Source organism: Desmodus rotundus, chromosome 2 (assembly GCF_022682495.2).
Source record: "Desmodus rotundus isolate HL8 chromosome 2, HLdesRot8A.1, whole genome shotgun sequence".
NCBI lineage: Eukaryota > Metazoa > Chordata > Mammalia > Chiroptera > Phyllostomidae > Desmodus > Desmodus rotundus.
Window position 1 is genome coordinate 178,724,959 of NC_071388.1, and position 21,126 is coordinate 178,746,084.

General features: G+C 37.1%; 1 protein-coding gene across 3 annotated transcripts in view; it reads left to right on the top strand.

Moving 5' to 3' along the window:
- LOC112308078 (MOB-like protein phocein) overlaps positions 1-21,126 on the top strand; it is a 61,381-nt gene that overhangs the window by 25,991 nt on the left and 14,264 nt on the right. For all 3 annotated transcript variants that reach the window (XM_024564312.4, XM_024564309.3, XM_024564308.3), the window contains 3 exons: positions 10,242-10,342; positions 13,981-14,023; positions 14,202-14,288. In XM_024564312.4, coding sequence (XP_024420080.1) covers positions 10,242-10,342; positions 13,981-14,023; positions 14,202-14,288 — 231 coding nt within the window. The remainder of the gene's footprint in view (positions 1-10,241; positions 10,343-13,980; positions 14,024-14,201; positions 14,289-21,126) is intronic.

A 21,126-nucleotide genomic window follows, 5' to 3' on the forward strand; every position in this document is an offset into this window, starting at 1 on the left:
GGGTTAGAGGCACTGACTGACCCCCTGCACAGGTGAAATTCACTTGTAATTTTTGACTCCTTCAAAACTTACTACTAGTAGCCAGTTGTTGACTGGAAGCCTTACTGATAACATAAACAATTGGTTAGCACATACTTTGTGTTATATGTATTATATACAATTTTTGCAATAAGCTAGAAGAAAGAAAATGTTATTAAGAAAAATCATAAGGGCAATAAATATATTTATATTATATATTGAAAAAAATCTGTGTATAAATGGATCTGTACAGTTCAAACTGTTGTTCAAGGGTCAGCTGTATTTTATTCTTTTGAATACTATTACAGTTAAATTTGCTTTCTTAATTTCTTTTTTGGACTGTTTAGTGAAGGTGTATAGAAACATAACTGATTACTGTAAATTAGTCTTGTATCCTGCTATTTTGCTGATTCATTTATTAGCTTTATTACCTTTGCTGTGGATTCTTGGGATTTCTATAAGGATCATGTCATCTCTGAGTAAAGATAGCCCTTCATTTAATTTTTTTTTCTTGTCTAGTTATTCTGGCTAGAACTTTAATACAATGTTGAAGGGCAATGGTGGAAGCAGGCATATTTGTGTCATTTCTAATTTTAGAGGAAAACCTTTCATTCTTTCACCTTTTAGTATGATGTTACCTGTGGCTTTTTTTATAAATGCCCTTCATTATATTGAGGAAGTTCTTTTCTATAGCTGGTTTTTGGAGTGTTTTTATCATGAAAAGGTGTTAGATATTGTCAAATATCTTTTCTGCTTTAATTAAGATGATTGTGTATTTTTCCCTATGTATTTTATGTAGTGTATTAATATATTAATTAATACATTGAAATGGCATACATTGATTTTTTAAAAATGTTGAACCACCCCTTATTTCTTAAAGTTTTCTTTTGATTCATGTTCATATGGTATATCTTTTTCCATCCTTTTACTTCTAACCTACCTATATCATAGTTGGGTCATAATTCTTTGTTCTTTCTGATAATCTTTGACTTTTAACTGATGTATTTAGGCCATTTAATATATATTTTTTTATCTGAAAGATTTTATTAATTTTTAGAGAGAGGGGAAGCGAGGGAGAAAGAGAGGGAGAGAAACATCAGTGTGTGGTTGCCTCTTGTGCACACCCCACTGGGGACCTGGCTGGCAACCCAGGCATGTGCCCTGACTGGGAATTGAACCAGCGACCCTATGGTTCACAGGCTGGCACTCAATCCCCTGAGCCACACCAGCCAGGGCAAGGCCATTTAATATTTAAAAAAAATTATATCTACATCTTTTTATTTATTTATTTATTTATTTATTTTTAGAGAAAGGGGAAGGGAAGGAGAAAGAGAGGGAGAGAAACATCAATGTGTGGTTGCCTCTCGCACACCCTCTACTGAGGGCCTGACCTGACTAGGAATTGAACCAGTGACCCTTTGGTTCACAGGACAGCATTCAATCCATTGAGCCACACCAGCCAGGTAGGTCTAGGCCATTTAATATTAATGTAGTTATTAATAGGTATGTTTAGACTTAGGTATACCATTTTATTACTTGTTTTCAGTTTGTTCCCTGTGTTTTTTGTTCCTGTTTCTGCTTTGCTGCCTTTTTATGGATTGTTTGAACATTTTAGCGTTCTATTTAAATTTATTCTAATTTTGACTATATCTCTGTATTTAATTTTTTGATGATTGCTCTAGACAGTACTAAATACATACTTACCTTTTAAAAAAGAATCCTCACCTGAGGATATGCTTTTATTGATTTTTTTAGAGAGAGAGAGGAAGGGAAAGAGAGAGGGAGACAGACAGACATTGATGTGAGAGAGAAACATTGATCCGTTGCCTCCTGTATCACCCCAACTGCAGGTCGAATTCGCCACTTAGGTATGTGCCCTGACTGGGAATTAAACCCCTGAAGCCTTTTGGTGTATGGGATAGCACTCCAACCGAGTCATCTGTCCAGGGCCATACTTAACTTTTCACAATCTACTTAGAATCAATATTTTGCCACTTTGATCGAAATGTAGAAACTACCATTATATAGAGCCCTTTACCCTCCCTTTTTGCTGTATTTGTCTGTATATATTACATCTATGTTCTTGGAAACCCTGTCAGACAATGTTATATTCTTTTCTTTGCCAAACATATTTTAAAGAACTTAAGAGGAGAATGGTCTATTATATTTATTCCCAAATATTAATAATTTCTGTTGTTCCTGATATTCTTAGTTTCTTTCTGGTATTGTTTTTTCCTTCTATCTGAAGATCTCCCTTTAGCAATTATTTTCGAGCAGTCTGCTGGCTAGGAATTCTCCTTAGTTTTCTTTCATTTTAAAATGTTGACAGTTCCTTTTTTTTCCCGACACTTTAAAAATTTGCCGTTCCCTCCTGTCTTCTGGGTTCTGATGAGAGAGCTGCAGTTATTTGAATCCTTGTTCTATAGGTCATGTGGTTTTTTTTCTGACTTTATTTTTTTAAAGAAAGTCTTTTTTCTTTAAGATTTTACTTGTTTATTTTTAGACAGGGGAAGGGAGGGAGAAAGTGAGGGAGAGAATCATCAATGTGTGGTTGCCTCTTGAGCGCCCTGTACTGGGGACCTGTCCTGCAATGCAGACATATGCCCTGACTGGAAATCGATCAGCCGTCCTTTGGTTAGCAGGCCGGCACTCAATCCACTGAGCCACACCAGTCAATACTTTAATGTATTTTAATAGCAAAGTTACAAGAACAGCAAAGAAGACATTAAAAACATGTACTTACATATAGGACAACTCAGTTAGAAAACTATTGTGAATGGATGGAATCTACTGTATGAGAAAAATTCATTTAGTTGCCATCAGTAAGAAATTTACTTGTTTAAAAAATTCAAATGCTGGCATCATCCAGAAAAATTTAAGAGATTTATTTCTGTTATAAAGTTGAACTGCTAAAACTTGTTTACTGAAACATTTTGGCTTGCATTAATGCTTTATGTCTCTGCACTTACATTTTAAAAAGTACACACACAAATAAAAATGGGAAAACTGCCAATACCTGATTTCTGTCCCCTATTTTCCACTTGCAATCATATACTTAGGTGCCTTTTGACTCTGTGGAAAAAAATATCTAACATTCAGAGCTACCAATAACAGGGAGAAGAGAATTTTTTTTAAAGAATCAAATGTTTCCTATTATAGTGTATTCTTAAGTATGTTTTCCGTGTATGTGGTGTGCTAGCTGGATGTCTTTTGGCACAGATAGTATACAGGTTGGATGTTTTCAAAAAGGCCAACCTGATAGGCCTCACTTGCCTCCTGCAAAGCACCAATAGCTGTACTTTGGAAGCACAGATCTGTTTTGAAGTCCTGAGTGGTTTCTTGCACCAGACCATGGAAGAGAAGTTGACTTCTGATAACATCTAATATCACGAATGCCACAGTACCAGGCTTGTAACATGAGGTTTCTTCACTCCTCCAGTAGAAGGCGCACTCTTGCTAGCAGCTTTGGTAGCCATATGTTTCCTTGGTGCTTTTCCACTGGTTGATTTGGATTTGCTGGCAGCCTGCTTCTTACCAGCCACAGTACGGAGACCTCTTTACTTCCCTCTTGCCCCCCTTCTCCTTGGGCTGGAGCTCAGAGGGCAAGAGGAGGCAGTGGCATTAGAGAGCTACGACTGAGGCTTCGAACACCTTTTCTCTGACTTCTTTATCTGTAGTTTCTGACAGTTTATGTGTCTCGGTTGGATTTCTTTGGGTTTTCCTGTTTGGTGTTCACTCTGCTTATTTTTATTGTGATTATATATATATATATATATATATATATGCCTATATATATCTGTGTGTATGTATACATGTATATATGTATAAATCTATGTATATATATATGCCTATATATATCTGTGTGTATGTATACATGTATATATGTATAAATCTATGTACATATATGTGGATCTGGCACAATAATTCCCCTTTTTATTACACAATCTTTTATTACAAAATCATAAGTATGTAATTCTGTAACATAACAATATCACACTAAAGCACACCATATGACGTTTTAAGTGAAATGTTCAAATTGCTTTCCATCTCTTGTGAGACATTCACATAGCCTACCAACTGCAACTCAAGCAGGCGGCGTTACTTCTACTGGACCCTGTATGTATAAAATTTATCATTTTTGCCATTTTAAGGATACACTTTTGTGACGTTGGGTACATGCACAGTTGTGCAGCCATTACCACCCCCATGTATCTCAAGAACTTTTCATCTTCCCCACCTGAAACTCTGTACCCAGTAAATAATAATAATTCCCCATTAGCCCATTCACCTTGAATTTGTAGGTTTACATCTTTTCCTAAGTTAGAAACTTTTTAGCCCTTATTTCTTCAGATATATTTTTTAGTACCACTTTTTTTTTTTTTTTTTTTTTTGTGGAACTCTGGTGACATGACTTTTGTCTTATTTTTGTATACCCTTGCCTGAGGTCATGCTTATTGATTTTAGAGGAAGAGGAAGGAAGAGGGGAGGGGGAGAGAGAGAGAGAAACATTAATCAGTTGCCTTTCCCATGCATTCCCACTGGGACTGAACCCCACAACCTAGGCATGTACCTTCCCCCGGAATCATACCCACAACCCTATGGTTTATAGTGTGATGCTTCATTCAACCAAGCCACACCGGCCAGGGCTGGTGACGTGAAGTACAGAAGTTCTTTAGCTTCTCCACTTCCTATACTGTTCTTAACCTCCCTCTGTCTATTTTGTACCTACCAATTATGCTTCTTATTTCCTGCACCTTTTCCCCCTATTCTCTCCCTCTCCCACCCCTCCCCCTGGTAAACCTCCATGTGATCTCCATTTCTGTGATTCTCTTTCTGTTCCAGTTGTTTGCTTAGTTTTTGGTTTTTTTTCCCCCTTAGGTTCAGTTGTTGATAGTTGTTTGTTGTTATTTTACTATTCATAGTTTTTGATCTTTTCCTTAGATAAGTCCTTTTAACATTTCATACAATAAAAGTTTGTTGATGAATTCCTTTAACTTGACCTTATTTGGGAAGCACTTGATCTGCCCTCCCATTCTAAGTGATAGCTTTGCTGGAGAGAGTCATCTTGGATGTAGGTCCTTGCCTTTCATGACTTCGAATACTTCTTTCCAGCCCCTTCTTGCCTGCAAGGTTTCATTTGAGAAATGAGCTGATAATCTTATGGGAACTCCTTTGTAGGTAACTCTTTCCTTTTTTCTTGCTGCTTTTAAGATTCTCTCCTTATTCTTAATCTTGGGTAACTTAATTATGATGTGCCTTGGTATGTTTCTTCTTGGATCCAATTTGTTTGGGACTCTGAGCTTTCTGGACTTCCTGGAAGTCTATTTCCTTGGCCAGGTTGGGGAAGTTCTCCTTCATTATGTTTTCAAATAAGTTTTCAACTTCTTGCTTTTCCTCTTCTCCTTCTGGTACCCCTATAATTTGGATGTCGGAACGTTTAAAGTTGTCCCAGAGGTTCCTCAGCCTCTTCTCGTTTTTTTTGAATTCTTGTTTCTGCATTCTGTTCCAGTTGGATGTTTATTTTTCCCTTTTGTTCCAAATCGTTGATTTGAACCCTGTTTCCTTCCCGTCACTGTTGGTTTTCTGTATATTTTTCTTTATTTCACTTTTCATAGCCTTCACTTCTTCCTCTATTTTGCGACCATACTCATTTCTGTGAGCATTCTGATTACTAGTGTTTTGAACTTTGCATCTAATAGGTTGGCTATCTCCTCGTTGTTTAGTTCTTTTTCTGGAGTTTTGATCTGTTCTTTCACTTGGGCCATATTTCTTTGACTCAGTACACCTGTTACACTGTAAGGGGTGGAGTCTTAGGCATTCACCAGTGCAGGGCAACCTGCTTTGCTGCATTGTGGGAGAGGGGTCGGAGAGGGAACAATGTTACTTGGTAGCTTGCTTGGCTCTTGCCCCACTTTCTGTCACTTCCCTTGCTTTCCTCAAGCAAATTGGGCCCTTCTGGTGCTGATTCCCAGGTGGGTGGGTTTGTGTACATTCTAGGGCTCTGTGGGTCTCTCCAGCAGACACTCCTGTGAGCCTGGGAGTTTCTCCTGCCACTGCAACCCCCCAGAGATTTTTACAGCCAGAGGTTTTGGGGCTTTATTTCCCCACGCTGGAACCCTGGGTTGCACAGTTTGTCTTGCTCCCCAGTTGTTCCTCCTGTTTATCCACACGAGAACGTGGGATATCCTGGTCTGCGGGCTGCCACTTTGCTCGCTGTGGTCCACCAACTGCTGCCTTGCCAGGCATCTTCTCTGCCCAGGCTGCCTGTGTCCACCCCTTCTACCGGTCTGGATGAATTTTCTTTTTTAACTCCTTGATTGCTGGACTTCCATACGGTTTGATTTTCTGGCAGTTCTTGTTGTTTTTTGTTTTTAAATTGGTTGTTTTTCTTTTGGTTGTGTGAGGAAGCGAAGTGTATCTACCTATGCCTCCATCTTGGCCAACTTAGTGACATGACTTTTAAATTTTTTGTTGTTGTCTCACAAGTTCCTGAGGCTCTGTTTATTATTATTATTGTTGTTATTTTTATTCCTTTTTATTTCTGGTGTTCAGATTGGATAATTGCTGTTTATCTATCTTCAAGTTTATTGACTCTTTGCTATGTTATTTCCATTCTGCTATTGACTCCAGTGAGAGTCATATTTTGGTTACTGTATTTTTCAGTTCAGTTCTAAAATTTCCATTTGGCTGTATATATTTCTTTGCTGATACTTTTATTTTGTGTGTTTGTTTACATTCAAACATTTTCTTTTTTAAAAAAATTATTTATTTATTTTTTAGACAGAGGGGAAGGGATGAAGAGAGGGGAAGGGATGAAGAGAGGGGAAGGGATGGAGAAAGAGAGAGACAGAAACATCAGTGTGTGGTTGCCTCTTGCACACCCCCTCTTGCCCGTTGACCTGGCCCGCAACCCTGGCTGGGATTTGAACTAGCGACGCTTTGGTTCACAGGCCAGTTCTCAATCCACTGAGCCACAGCAGCCAGGGACATTCAAGCATTTTCAAAATAGCTACTATAAAGTCTTTGTCAGGTAATTCCAACGTCTGTGTCATCTTGTCATTGATGACTTGCAATTGTTTTTTCCCATGATAATTGAGATTTTCATGTATTCTTTGTATTCCAAATAATTCAGGATTATATCCTAGACATTTTGAATATTATATTGAGACTCTGGTCTTATTTAACCCAGTGGAGAATGTGATGTTTTTGTTATAGCAGGCATTTGATATTGTTGATACAGACTGCAAGTTCCGACCCAACTGAGGTTCCAATATCAGGTTAGTTTTCAAAACCTTTGCAGTACTCCTTGAGTCTTGTCTGTGTGGACCAACTGGTGGTCAGCCTAGGTGGAAGTATATCCATTAGCTCAGTTCTTAAAGCCTGTCAGACTCAAATTGGGATCAGATCTGAGTCTGTACTCAGACACAGATCAGGGTTGAGCTGGGGAGTTCATAAACAGCTTAAAGGGATTACTTTTTTGAGCTTCTTTGTTTCTACTGTCTGTATGATACTTTCAGGCCACACCTTATTGGTCCTCCAGCCTGAAACCATTACTGGAATTGTGCTGAAGTTGGGGGAAGGCAAAGAGAGAAAAACAGGATTAGGTCTTAGCAGTAAATGGAGAGCAAGGGTTCTCTTCCTCAGAATTTTGTCTTGTATTTTTCTGTTGCCAGCTACTTTTGCTGTCCCTGTGGAATTGTCTCAGGCCTATGCAATGGAAAAAAAGGAGAAGGGGAAAATCCAGGTGATTTATTTCACTCACTTTGAGCTTTAGGAGTTCCTTTTTCCGCTCCTTAAGCCAGAACTAAATATTGATAGTTTCTCTTGTACCTATCTGCAACAATAGTGCTCATTTTTTTGTTTTATACTGAACTGAGTTCAGGCCAAGGGATATCAGAGATGAAAAGACACACATAGCAAACTTACTGCCAGTTCGTTGGTAGTTTGAATTCTGATTTTTTTCCTGCTCCTCTTTCTGATACTTGCTTTTCAGAGACCTCAAATAGCTGCACTGTGCATTCTGACCAGGTTTTTATAGTTTTGTTCAGTGGCAGAGGAAGGTTGATATGTGCTTACTCCATCTACCCCAAACTGGAAACAATAAAATGCTTTTTGCTTGGTGTTTTATTACTATGTATTTTACTCTTCCTAAATTATTTCTAAAAACTGCTTTAGGGAAAAAAAGTCATAAAATAATAGTACTGGTTTATTATACTTATAGCCCACAGGAACAAATAACTAGAAACATATATCTCTGCCTTTTTCATGACATAATATTTTTATGCCTTCTTTTTTTAGAAAAGATTTTATTTATTCATTTTTAGAGAGAGGGAAAGGGAGGGAGAAAGAGAGGGAGAGAAACATCGATGTATGAGAGGTACATCATTTGGTTGCCTCTCACAATGCCCCCAACTGGGGACCTGGTCTGCAACCCAGGCATGTGCCCTGACTGGGAATCGAACCCGTGACCTTTCAGTTCGCAGGCCTGTAGTCAATCCACTGAGCCACACCAACCAGGGTGCCTTCTTTATTTTTCTTAATCCTCACCGGAGGACATTTTTCATTGCATTTTTTTTTTTTTAGAACGAGAGGAAGGGAAAGAGAGAAACATTGATGCAAGAGAGGAGCATCAATTGGTTGCCTCCTGTATGTCCCCGGCCTGGGGATTGAATTGTAACCTAGGTATGTGCCTTGACTGAGAGTTGAACCCATAACCTTTTGGTTATGGGATGATGCTCCAACCAACTGAGCCACTTGGGCCAGGGCTCATGCCTTTTTTTGACTTAATTTCAAAACTGGTATAGTATATTCCTGTGGAGGAAATGTAAAAAGCCTGGGAAGTGAGTACATACTGATAGTGTCTGAAATGTTATTTCAGGTTGATCAGGTGGTAGTATCAGGTAGAAGTGGTAATGTCTTTGGAAGCTTACTGAAGAAGGTTTTCTTCAAGAAATGGTAGTGAGTTAGTAAGTTCTTGGAAACATAAAGACCATTTTTTATGAGGTTCTCTTTTGGATTTTTCTGTAGAATTCCTTAAAGATTTCAAAGCCTGTTTCTTAAATAATAGTTGTTCAACTTAACTAGTTTCAAAAACTCTTAGCATTAAAATTCACCAGTAAAAGTTCTTAGTGGTAGCCCTGACCACCTGTAGTCAGTTGGTTAGAACATTGTCCTGATACGCCAAGTTTGCGAGTTCAGTCCCCAGTTGGGGTTTGTGAGAGGCAACCGATTGATGTTTCTCTCTCACATCTGTTTCTCTCCCTCTCTTTCTCCTTTTTCCTTTCTGAAAGTAAATAAATTAAAAAAAAATACAATTCACTGATGTTTAGTATATTCACAGCGTTGTACAACCATAACCACAATCTAATTTTAGACCATCATCTCCCCCCAAAGAAACATCATTCCCATTAGCAGTTATCTCCACTTTTCTTTGTCTTTCCCCTTCTTCCCTCGATCCTAAGCAAGTACTAATCTATTTTTTGTCTCTATACATTTTGTCTGTTCTAGATACTTCATATTAATGGCATCATATATTATGTACCACAGTTGCATTTAAAAAATATTTATGTATTTTTAGGGAGAGGGGAAGGGAGGGAGAGAAACATTGATCGGTTGCCTCTCATACATGCCCCAACCGGGACTGAACCTGCAACCCAGGCATGTGCCCTGACCAGGAGTTGAACCGGTGACCTTTTGCTTTACAGGACAATGCCCAAACAACTGAGCCACACCGATTAGGGCACCAGAGTTATATTTATGTTATCTATATTTTATATTCATATGCAAATTGTTTGAAGTTTTGATCCCAGTTCCATTCCTGGTAAGTATCATAGGCATTTTTGTAGTAAATTCTATCCCAAAGAAATTGAATTAGAGAATAGGTAAGGGTTATCTCCTTTCTTCTGAATTATATTACATCCTCAAGACTTTATATCAGTTCTTGGAACTGTGATGAAATGACGTATAAGGAAAGCAATTTTACCAAAGGCTAATTGATATAAATAAGAGTTTAGTCCTTATGGCATCTCATCATCATTATAATGAAATATTATTCCAGGACCAGCTGTACTAATTATGATTCTGTACTTGGTTTTCTATTTTGTTCATAACCCAAAAGTTGAACCACGAGAGCAGTTATATACTCAAAAATTATATATACATTTAACAAGATTTATCATTAATAATAGTATTTTAATTAACTATAAGAACTTCTTTGTTTATAGTATATTCAACAGAACATAAGAGCAGATTGTTCCAATATTGATAAAATTCTTGAACCACCAGAAGGCCAAGATGAAGGTGTATGGAAGTATGAACATTTAAGGTAGGTCCTTATGATATATCAAAATAGTAATAGTACTTCTATTTGTAAAAATAATCTTTAATATTAATGATCATGAATTATAAATAAAGTCACTATGTAACTGCAGATCAAAAAGCAAATTCTAAAGCTTTTATATTTTCAGTGTTAGAAAGGTTTTCAACTTTATTTACTGATTTTTCTCTACATTTATGGATTTGGGCCTTATTATCTTTTTGTATAGTTTTCCTTAATCACATTTCTTAACCACAAATCCATTATTTTCATTTACCTACTCATGAATAACTGTTTCTCTATAGAGGTTCATATCAAGTTCCTAGTATAGGCTTGGTATCTGATGAGTGTCTGTTAACTACTGTGAACTTCCAGTCTTCCCTTTGGTAAATACAGATTAATTGTAATCCTGAAGTAAGGAGTTTTGGAGCTTTTCATAATATCCTTTGAGTGAGAAAATCCATGATGAGTGTATGACTACTTAACTAGAGTTAACTTGAGGTAACTTTAGAAGCCGTTGTATCATGAAGTACTAGGTTGCTTCTTGAAGTTAGTTACAAACTTTCTAATATAAATGGGAGCTGGGATAAGTTGGTAGGTTAAATATAGAGAATGTAGTATGGGTGTATGTTCATCAGGGTTTTTAAAATAATAATTATAGTAGAAATATGACTTTTCCCCAGTAAATTAGACCACATTTCCTGTGATGAGTGCCTCAACCTGTAGATAAGGTACTTTTCTTTTTGATGTTGCAGGCATGTTGTCTAGATTTTGCAAAGACATAATGTCTTGTCATAACACTTCAGCAATTTCAAGATGCTAAGGTTTCTTTGTACTCTGCCAGTTTCTTGGACAAATCACTTGACTACTTGATCTGTTTTTTTAAAAATACATCTCAATTCATGATCGAAAGTATGAATATATAGATATTTCCCTAACCTTATAAATCAAGATAGAGAACACTTTAGTACAATATATCTTTTGTCTTATTTTAATCAGCTTTGAAATTACTGTCTAGTAGGATTAATGGTGAAAATAAGTGAGGATTTCTTTTCATTCTTTTTTTTACTGTGTTTTTTCATTACCATTTAATTCCCTTTACCCACCTCCCCCTGTGAGGATTTTTATGTAGTGTAATTCCTAACAGGTAAGAGCTGATTTTACTTTATAAGGTTTTTATTTTAAATCTAAGAAAACCTTTTTCTCCCTATTTAACTTACACTACAAAATATACATTATACAAAACTTATAAAATTGTTCTCGTGCATATTTTTTGTCCTTGTGCTATTGTTTTTACTTGTTATTTTTTTTCCTGAATATTAGCCACTCTTTGGTTTTGTATTTATGCATTATACAGCACATGAACATATATTTTTTGGTTCTTTATCATACTGTACACATCTTTATAGTTGACCTAGAAGAGTATGCACTTGATGTTATTGATTTGAGGCTTAATCCTTAATGTTACTGGTTAATGCATTTGATTATATTATGATGTTAATGGGAAATGGGTCCTGCGAGATTTAGTCAAATCTCCCACTTGCCCATACTGAATCTGTGTAACTAGGAAAAGATGCCCCTTCATTTGAGTGGGTGCAATCTCATGCCAGGATTCATGGCTTAGTGACTTGGGTCATTTAATAACTGACTTTCAGCTCTGGCTTGTGTCTTTAGGCATACATTTTTATATTGGCCCTGTATTGAATTAACCTGAAGTTGTTAAGTTTGCACTGTTTACCACAGATTGTGTCCTTAAACATTGTCAAATTAGTTAGTTTAATATTGCTGTTGACCATAAGTGGGTTGAACTAGATGAATAACTTGTAACAAATAAAAGCATGTAGCATTCAGTCTACAGATAAGGGCCAGTAGAGGGTGATGTGGTTATTCAGCAATAGTATTATTTTTGTAGTCCAAGAACAGCATTATTATGGGGCACCTGGAAAGGAAATAAAATTACAGACAGCTTGAAAATTTGACTGTTGTCTTTTTATTTGTTTTCTTCAATTGTAATATACTTTTTAAAAAAATTCTCACTCAAGGATACGTTTATTTATTTTAGAGAGGGAGGAAGGGAGAGAGAGAGAAACAAACATACATGCCTTGAACGAGGATTGAACCTGCAACGTAAGTATGTGCTCTGATGGGAATCAAATCCACAACCTTTTGGTGTATGGGACAATGCTCCAACCAACTGACCCACCTGGCCAGGCGTATAATGTACTTTAAATAAGTAAATAAATAAATACAGTATTTTTTTTTAGTTTTTCTCTCATATATGTGCATTTTAGTTTTTATTTGGGACTGTTTTACCTATCAATTACATATGTTTTAGCTTTCCATTCTTAAAAACTAAAGTGTTCTCATTTGTTTGATGGGGAAACATAGTAATGATTAACTAATTTGATAGGATTTTTAGAGAGAACACATTGAGTATTTTGACAATTATAAATTGTCTTTGTGACATAGAGGATAAATTACCTTTTCATATCAAGTAACAAATCTGTTTAAAAATGATGATCTTGGCCCAGTAGCTCGCTCAGTTAGAGCATCCTCCCGATACACCAAGGTTGAGGGTTCCATCCCTGGTCGGGGCACATACAAGATTCAACCAATGAATGCATAAATAAGTGGAACAACAACAAAAAACGATGTTTCTCTCTTTCTCCCTTGCCGTCCCCCGCTCTTTCTAAAATTCAGTTGAAAAAATGATGATCTCAATGTCATGAAATTTCCTCCATTATTCAGAAGTATTTTTTGAGTACTTAACTATGTTCCAAGCATTGTTTTAGGCTTTATAATTCTCACTTTGGAAACTTTAGAAGGAAAGTATGTCGTGAAAGAACATCCACAATCTGTTAAGTGACACAAAAGCAAGTAACAAAATTGTGATCTCAATATATTTTAATCTGTGGATAGAAAATCAAATTAGCTGTAAACAATAGTTATCTTTTGGGATGAGGTGGTAGATTTATGGAGGACTTTCTTCTACACAATGTTTGAAGTTTTTATAAGCATGTCATTTGTAATCAGAATAAAACTTGTAAAATACAAGGGAATATAAAAAAATGTAGTCTTTTCTATATATGTTTATATATGGATATACACATAGATAACTTTTTATATAAGCGGAATCTTACTGAGAATGTGAACATATATCCTTTGTATATCCTTTGCCAGTATTTTATTACTCTCTAGTTGCTAGTCATTTTGAATGTTTAAAAAATTTTTTTTACGTATACATAGTTTCTGCAAACATCTTTGTACAAATATCTATCTGCGTGCAGTTCTGATTATTTCATTAGAATTGTTCTTAGGAGAATGACTTAATCAAAAATAAATACTTCCTAAGTGTCTTGGTAAATATTTACAAAATGCTTCTCAAAAAAATTATACTAATTTCCAGTGTTAAGAGTGATCAACTCAATGAACTCTGATATTGAACATTTTTAGGGTCTTTAGTTTTGGGTTTTGTTTTATTAATCTGTATGTCTATGTAGGAAATGTACATGTAAAATCAGGTAGTGTTGATAATGATGAGGGAGGATAGATGGTACTGATTGAGTTCTGTTTTTACAATTGATATTCTAAATATAATGTGGAAAATAGGTAAGACGAAACTTTCATTTATATATTTGCATTTTTAGGCAATTCTGTCTTGAGCTCAATGGACTTGCTGTCAAACTTCAGGTAATATTTTCAAGTTAAAGCAATAATTGAAAGTTCTGATTTTTCTTCCTGTTTTTGTAACTTAATATGCTTACAAAGACTTATCCAAAATTTCTAATTATGCTAGAATTTTACATGGAAATATAGTAACCCAAATGATAAACGTTTACATATTAAGAAATGTAACTATTTTTAACAGAGTGAATGCCATCCAGATACATGTACTCAGATGACAGCAACTGAACAATGGATTTTTCTTTGTGCAGCTCATAAAACTCCAAAAGAGGTAAGATTTTATAAAATAGAATAGCTAATAAAATTGTCATAACCAAATTTCTCCAAGACAGTGGTAGACAAGTTTTTAGGATTTTTAGTTCACTGTTTATTTTGCTATTTGGTTTAGTGTTCTTTGCTGCAAAGTTATTGCCACAGTGCTATTTTAGGATTTCTTTTTTCTTTTTTATTTTTTTTATTATTTTTTAAAAATATATTTATTGATTATGCTATTACAGTTGTCCCATTTCCCACCCCCCCCCTCACTCCACTCCATCCTGCCCACCCCCTCCCTCCCACATTCCCCCCCTATAGTTCATGTCCATGGGTCATACTTATAAGTTCTTTGGCTTCTCCATTTCCTACACTATTCTTACCCTCCCCCTGTCTGTTTTCTACCTACCATTTATGCTACTTATTCTCTGTACCTTTCCCCCCTCTCCCCCTCCCATTCCCCTATTGACAACCCTCCATGTGATCTCCATTTCTGTGGTTCTGTTTCTGTTCTAGTTGTTTGCTTAGTTTTCTTTTGTTTTGGTTTTAGGTGTGGTCGTTAATAACTGCGAGTTTGCTGTCATTTTTACTGTTCCTATTTTTTATCTTCTTTTTCTTAGGTAACTCCCTTTAACATTTCGTATAATAAGGGCTTGGTGATGATGAACTTCTTTAACTTGACCTTATCTGAGAAGCACTTTATCTTCCCTTCCATTCTAAGTGATAGCTTTGCTGGATACAGTAATCTTGGATGTAGGTCCTTGCGTTTAATCTTGGGTAATGTAATTATGATGTGCCTTGGTGTGTTTCCCCTTGGGTCTAGCTTCTTTGGGACTCTCTGAGCTTCCTGGACTTCCCGGAAGTCTGTTTCCTTTGCCAGATTAGGGAAGTTCTCCTTCATTATTTGTTCAAATAAGTTTTCAATTTTTTGTTCTTCCTCTTCTCCCTCTGGCACCCCTATAATTCAGATGTTGGAACGTTTCAAGGTGTCCTGGAGGTTCCTAACCCTCTCCTCATTTTTCCGAATTCTTGTTTCTTCATTCTTTTCTGGTTGGATGTTTGTTTCTTCCTTCTGGTCCTCACCATTGATTTCAGTCCCAGTTTCCTTCTCATCACTATTGTTTCCCTGTACATTTTCCTTTGTTTCTCTTAGCATAGGCTTCATTTTTTCATCTGTTTTTCGAACAGATTCAACCAAGTCTGTGAGCATATTGATAACCAGTGCTTTGAACTGTGCATCCGATAGGTTAGCTATCTCTTCCTCGCTTAGTTGTATTTTTTCTGGAGCTTTGAAGTGTTCTGTCATTTGGGCCATTTTTTTTTCTTATTTTTTTGTCTTGGCGTGTCTGTTACTTTAAGGGGCGGAGCCTTAGGTGTTCACCGGGGCAGGGTAACCCTGGTTGCTGTGCTGTGACGCTGTACGTGGGGGAGGGGCCCAGAGGGAGCAATGGCGCCCGCTTCACTCTCCTCCGGCTTTCAATCTTTCACTCCGATACCCACAATCAAACTGGGCCCCTCTGGTGCTGGTTCCTGAGTGGGTGGGCCTGTGCACACTCTAGGCCCCTGTGGGTCTCTCCAACAACCTCTTCCGTGAGGCTGGGAGTCTCTCCTGCTGCCGCCCCAACCCCCATGGGCGTTTTCAATCAAAGGTTTGAGGCTTTATTTCCCCGAGCTGTAGCCCTGGGTTGCGAGGTCTGCTTTGCTCCCCGCCGTTCGTCCGGTTTATCTATGTTCGAATGTGGGGCTGCGGTGTGCTACCTGCACTCTGCCTGCCCCGCTCTCTGCCACTCTGGCCCTCTTGGTTTATCTGTGCGAATGTGTGGCCGCAGGGTCTGCTAGTGCTCGGAGTGCCCGCGCCGTTAGTCCCATACTCCGCCAGTCTCGGTCCGCCACAGCTACGGGAGTCCTCTGCACCCCGGTGCCCGTCTCTGCCCCTCCTGCCGGTCTAGATGAATGTTTATTTTTTATTTCCTTGGTGTCGGACCCCCTTGCCGTTGGATTCTCTGTCAGTTCTGGTTGTGCGAGGAGGCGCAGTGTGTCTACCTGCGCCGCCATCTTGGTTCTCCCTAGGATTTCTTTATAAGTATCATTTTCCATAGTTGGGCAACTACATGGTCTAGAACTCACTTTATGATTCATTGGCTACCACGGAATAAGATCTGTCAAATTGTGCCAATACCTAATGTGTAAAGGGGTTACATATACTTGTTTAGATTTTTGGTTCAGTATGATTTCTTTTTATTTTTTTAAATTTTGTTGTTTTTATTCCTTTTTTTTACAGTATAATTTCTTTGAATAGGAACAACTGTTGGTTATTACTAGTTGATGCTTACTCTGTTAAGTAGAGATGTTACTTTTGAGCTTTTTAACTTTTTTGAATTATTCTATTACAGTTGTCCCAAATTTTTTTCTTTCCCCCAGTCAGTCCCCTCTCCTTGTCTGTGAGTCATTCATTCATACATGATCTTTGACTAATCCCTTCCCCTTCCTTCTTCCATTTCCCCTTTTCTCCTCCCCTCCTATAACTATCAGTTTGTTCCATGTTCCCTTGTCTCTGGTTCTGTTTTTCATGTTAGTTTATTTTGTTCACTAGATTCCACTTATAAGTTTGGTCACATGATATGTGTCTTTCACCAATTGGCTTATTTCACTTAGCATAATTGTCTCTAGTTCCATCCATGCTGTCACAACAAGGTAGGAATTCATCCTTTCTTTCTCTCTCCCTTCCTTCCTTCCATTTCTTCCTTCCTTTTCTATGTTCTAAAGTCTATTTTATGTTACTATTTTTAAAGTATGTTTTATTGATTATGCTATTACAGTTGTCCCAATTTTTTATCCCCTTTGCCCCCCTCCACCTAGTACTCCTCTTCCCTCCAGCAATCCCCCCACACCTTAATTCATGTCCATGTGTCATGCATATAAGTTCTTTGGCTTCTCCATTTCCTATACTGTTCTTAACATCTTCCTACTTTGTACCTACCAATATACTTCTTATTCCCTGTACTTTTACCCCAATTCTCCCCCTTCCTCCTCTCAGCTGATAACCCTCTTTATGATCTCCATGTCTGTTCCTGTTCTAGTCATTTGCTTAGTTTGTTTTTGTTTTAGTTTTTTTTTTAGATTCAGCTGTTCGTAGTTGTGAGTTTGTTGTAATTTTAATGTTTATAGTTTTGATCTTTTTTTCCTTAAGTTCCTTTACCATTTCATGTAATTATGGCTTGGTGGTGATGACTTCCTTGTCTGATAAGCACTTTGTCTGCGCTTCCATTCTAAATGATAGCTTTGCTGGATAGAGTAATCTTGTTGTAGGTCCTTGCTTTTTATCAATTTGAATACTTCTTGCCAGTCCCTTCTTGCCTGTTCCTTCTTGCCTGCAAAGTTTCTTTTGAGAAATGAGGTGATAGTGTTATGGGAACTCCTTTGTAGGTAACTCTCTTGTTTTTCTCTTGCTGCTTTTAAGATTTTCTCTTTAGCTTTAACCTTTGGCATTTTAAATTATGTATCTTGGTGTGTTCCTTTTTGGGTCCAACTTGTTTGGGACTCTTTGTGCTTCCTGAACTTGTATGTCTACTTCCTTCCCTAAATTAGGGAAGTTTTCTTTTATTATTTTTTTCAAATAAATTTTTAATTCCTTGTTCTTCCTTTTCTTCTGACATCCCTATGATTCAGATGTTGGCACTCTTGGAGATAACCCAGAGTCTTCTTATACTCTGTTTTTTTGAATTCTTGCTTTTTCATTCTGTTCTGGTTGAATGTTTATTCCTTCCTTATGTTCCACACTGAATCCTGGCTTCCTTCCCTTCACTGTTGGTTCCCTGTGGATTTTTCTGTATTTCACTTAGGGTAGCCTCAATTTCTTCCCTTATGTTTTTGCCGTACTCAATGATTTCTCTGAGCATTCTTATCACCAGTGTTTTGAACTCTGCATCTGATAAGTTGGCTACCTCCATTTCACTTAGTTCTTTTTCTTGAGTTTTGATCTGTTCTTTCATTTGGGCCATATTTCTTTGTTTCTCCAACTTGGCAGCCTCCCTGTGTTTATTCTTTGTGTCAGGTAAAGCTGCTTTGACTCTCTAAGTGCACTATTAAACTATAAGGGGCGGGACCTTAGCTATTGGCTGAGTGGGATAACCCACTTCACCCTTTGTGGCACTGTTTGTGGGTGAGGGGTCAAAGAGGGGACAATGCTTTTACCTGGCCTCTGGAGGCTTGCCTGGCGCTCATCCCGTTTCCAGTCACTTCGCCCACTTCCTGTATACAACTGGCACCCTTCTAGCTGCTGTTCTGGTGATGATTCCCAGAGCGGGTGTATTTGCATATGTTATAGGACTATATGGGCCCTTTAAATGGACTTTTCCTGAGAAACCTGCTGCCCCAACCCCTACTGGATTTTACAGCCAGAAGTTGTGAGACTTTATCTTCCTGATGCCGGAACCCTGGGCTGTGGGATCTGGGCTGGGGCTGGGATTGCTTGCTCCCGAGGTATCCCTCCTGATTTTTATCCACCACACGTGAAGGTGGGACCTCCCATTCTGCCACTGCTGATGCCTCTCTGTGCCGCACTGCATCTTCTCGGCCCCGGCTGCCTATCTCCACCCATCCTATCTGTCTGGATGAGTGTGGCTTTAAATCCTGGTTGTCAGACTTCTATACAGTTCGATTTTCTGGCAGTTCTGGTTTTTTGTTTTGAGGTTAGTTGTGATTCTTCTTGTGGTTGTGCGAGGAGGTGCAGCATGTCTACCTATACCTCCATCTTGACTGGGAGGGAGCGTTTTAACTTTATTTGTCAATATTTTTTATTTGTATTTCATTAATTTGTGTTACTCTTAAGTTGAAACTCACCATTATGATTTTTCACTTTATGGTTGGTCCTACATTCAAAAAGTTATTCATATTTTTTTTTCTCAGTTATTGTCAAGGTGAGAATATAGGAAGTAATTATTTGTAGAATTTTTTTGTTTTAAGTAGTTTCCTTATATGATATTCTGGTACATAGTCAGTTTTCTTTAGTTATCTCAGAAATGTCCTTTACCAAGTGGTTTGTTTAAAAAGTATGCATTACTTTCCCCTTTATCTGTATTCCCTTTTAATCTGTAGTAATTACTTTTTACTCACCACTGATTTGATTGAATATAATTGGGTGACGCCAGTTCTGTGGAATTAATAGAGCTTCAAATAATTATTATTATATTGACAGACCTCTAATGCTTGAAGACAAGTGACTCTGTAATTTCAAAATCAATATATGGTGTTGGAAAAGCTAAGTTCTCTAAGGAGTATCTGGTACCTGTCTAAGCAAATAGTAGTGATTTGGAAGACTGATTTCATTCAGGGTGTTACTTTTTTATATTAATAAATTGAAGCAATATTGAGATTGTGTATCATTCTATATCTGGGAAAATCTACATAGTACTTTCCTTGAAAATTCATTGAAATTGGGTACATAGTGTAGTTAATGATGTGATGATTGTAATTAAGAAACTGAATCAAGAAAGCTAGTTTTGTCAATTAGTAAAGATGCATTATCCAGTTTGTGATGTATTTTGAAATTTATGTATACTTCCATTGTCACATGTACTTTTATCTTCATTAATATTAAATGTAAGACAGGATAATCATGAGCATTAGGTCCTGTGTGAATAAGTCTTAAAATTAAAACATTCTTGCTGAAAATCAGTTCCTTTGAACTGTGTGTGTGGAGGTAGAATACTAGAATTTCTAAGTGGTAGCTATACGGAATAGATTTCTGTAAAAATATAAACAAAAGAAAATCATGAAAGGACACTTTTTGAACTCTTGGTATAATAGGAAATAATAGCAACTGACAGATTAGTGCTAAGAAAGTTGCTCTTACGGATTAAAAGCACTGGGCAGATTGTGAAGTGGAACAGGCAGGATACTCAGTACCCAGTAGTGCTTTACTCAATGTCCTTAAGAATTAAAGGACGTTGAGAGGCATGTCCTTTGGAGGCATTGCAGCAAATTGTTAATTGTACAAATAGTGATGTAAGTGACAGAGGTTGTATAACTTATGTCTGCTGGCCCTTTTAGTTACATGTATATTGTGATTACTTGCAGCAGCATTATGAGTATATATTTAGAAAAATCTAATTTATAAAAGTTTGTGAACATATTACTTATTATTTTGTAACTTACTGTACTTTGCCAACTTTTTGCTGTTACACATGATGCCGAATAGGAGTAGTTAACTGAGAATTATTTTGGGGGGGTGGAGGGAAGCAGGAAACTCTTCCCCAAAAACAAGGAAAAACTCTTCCCCAACTCCCTCTTCCTCCCCCCCAAAAAATTCAGAAATCAATTAAAGATCTAAAGTTATGCTGTCTGATACAGTAGCCATGAACCACATGTGACTCTGGAGCATTTAATTATGGGTAGCCCAACGTGAGGTGTGTTATAAGTGTAAAATACATATTGATTTTAAAGACTTAGTAAAAAAGTGTAAAATATCTCATTAAGAGATAACTGGATGTATACATAGAAAAGAATAAAGTTAGACCCTGACCTCACATAATGTACAAAAATTAGCTCAGAATGGATTAAAGACCTAAATGTGTCAACTAAAATGATAGAACTCAGGGGGAAAAACATAACTATAAATCTTCATGACCTTGGACTGGGCAATGATTTCTTGAATGTGACACCAAAACAACAAGCAGTGGAAGAAAATATAGGTAATTCAGATTTCATCAAAATAAAATTTTTTTGTGCTTCAAAGGACACAACTAAGAAAATGAAAAGACACCTCACAGAATAGGAGGAAATATTTTTGTAAATTATATCTCTGATAAGGGTCCAGTATCCAGAATGCCTAAAGAACTGTTACAACTCAGCAATAA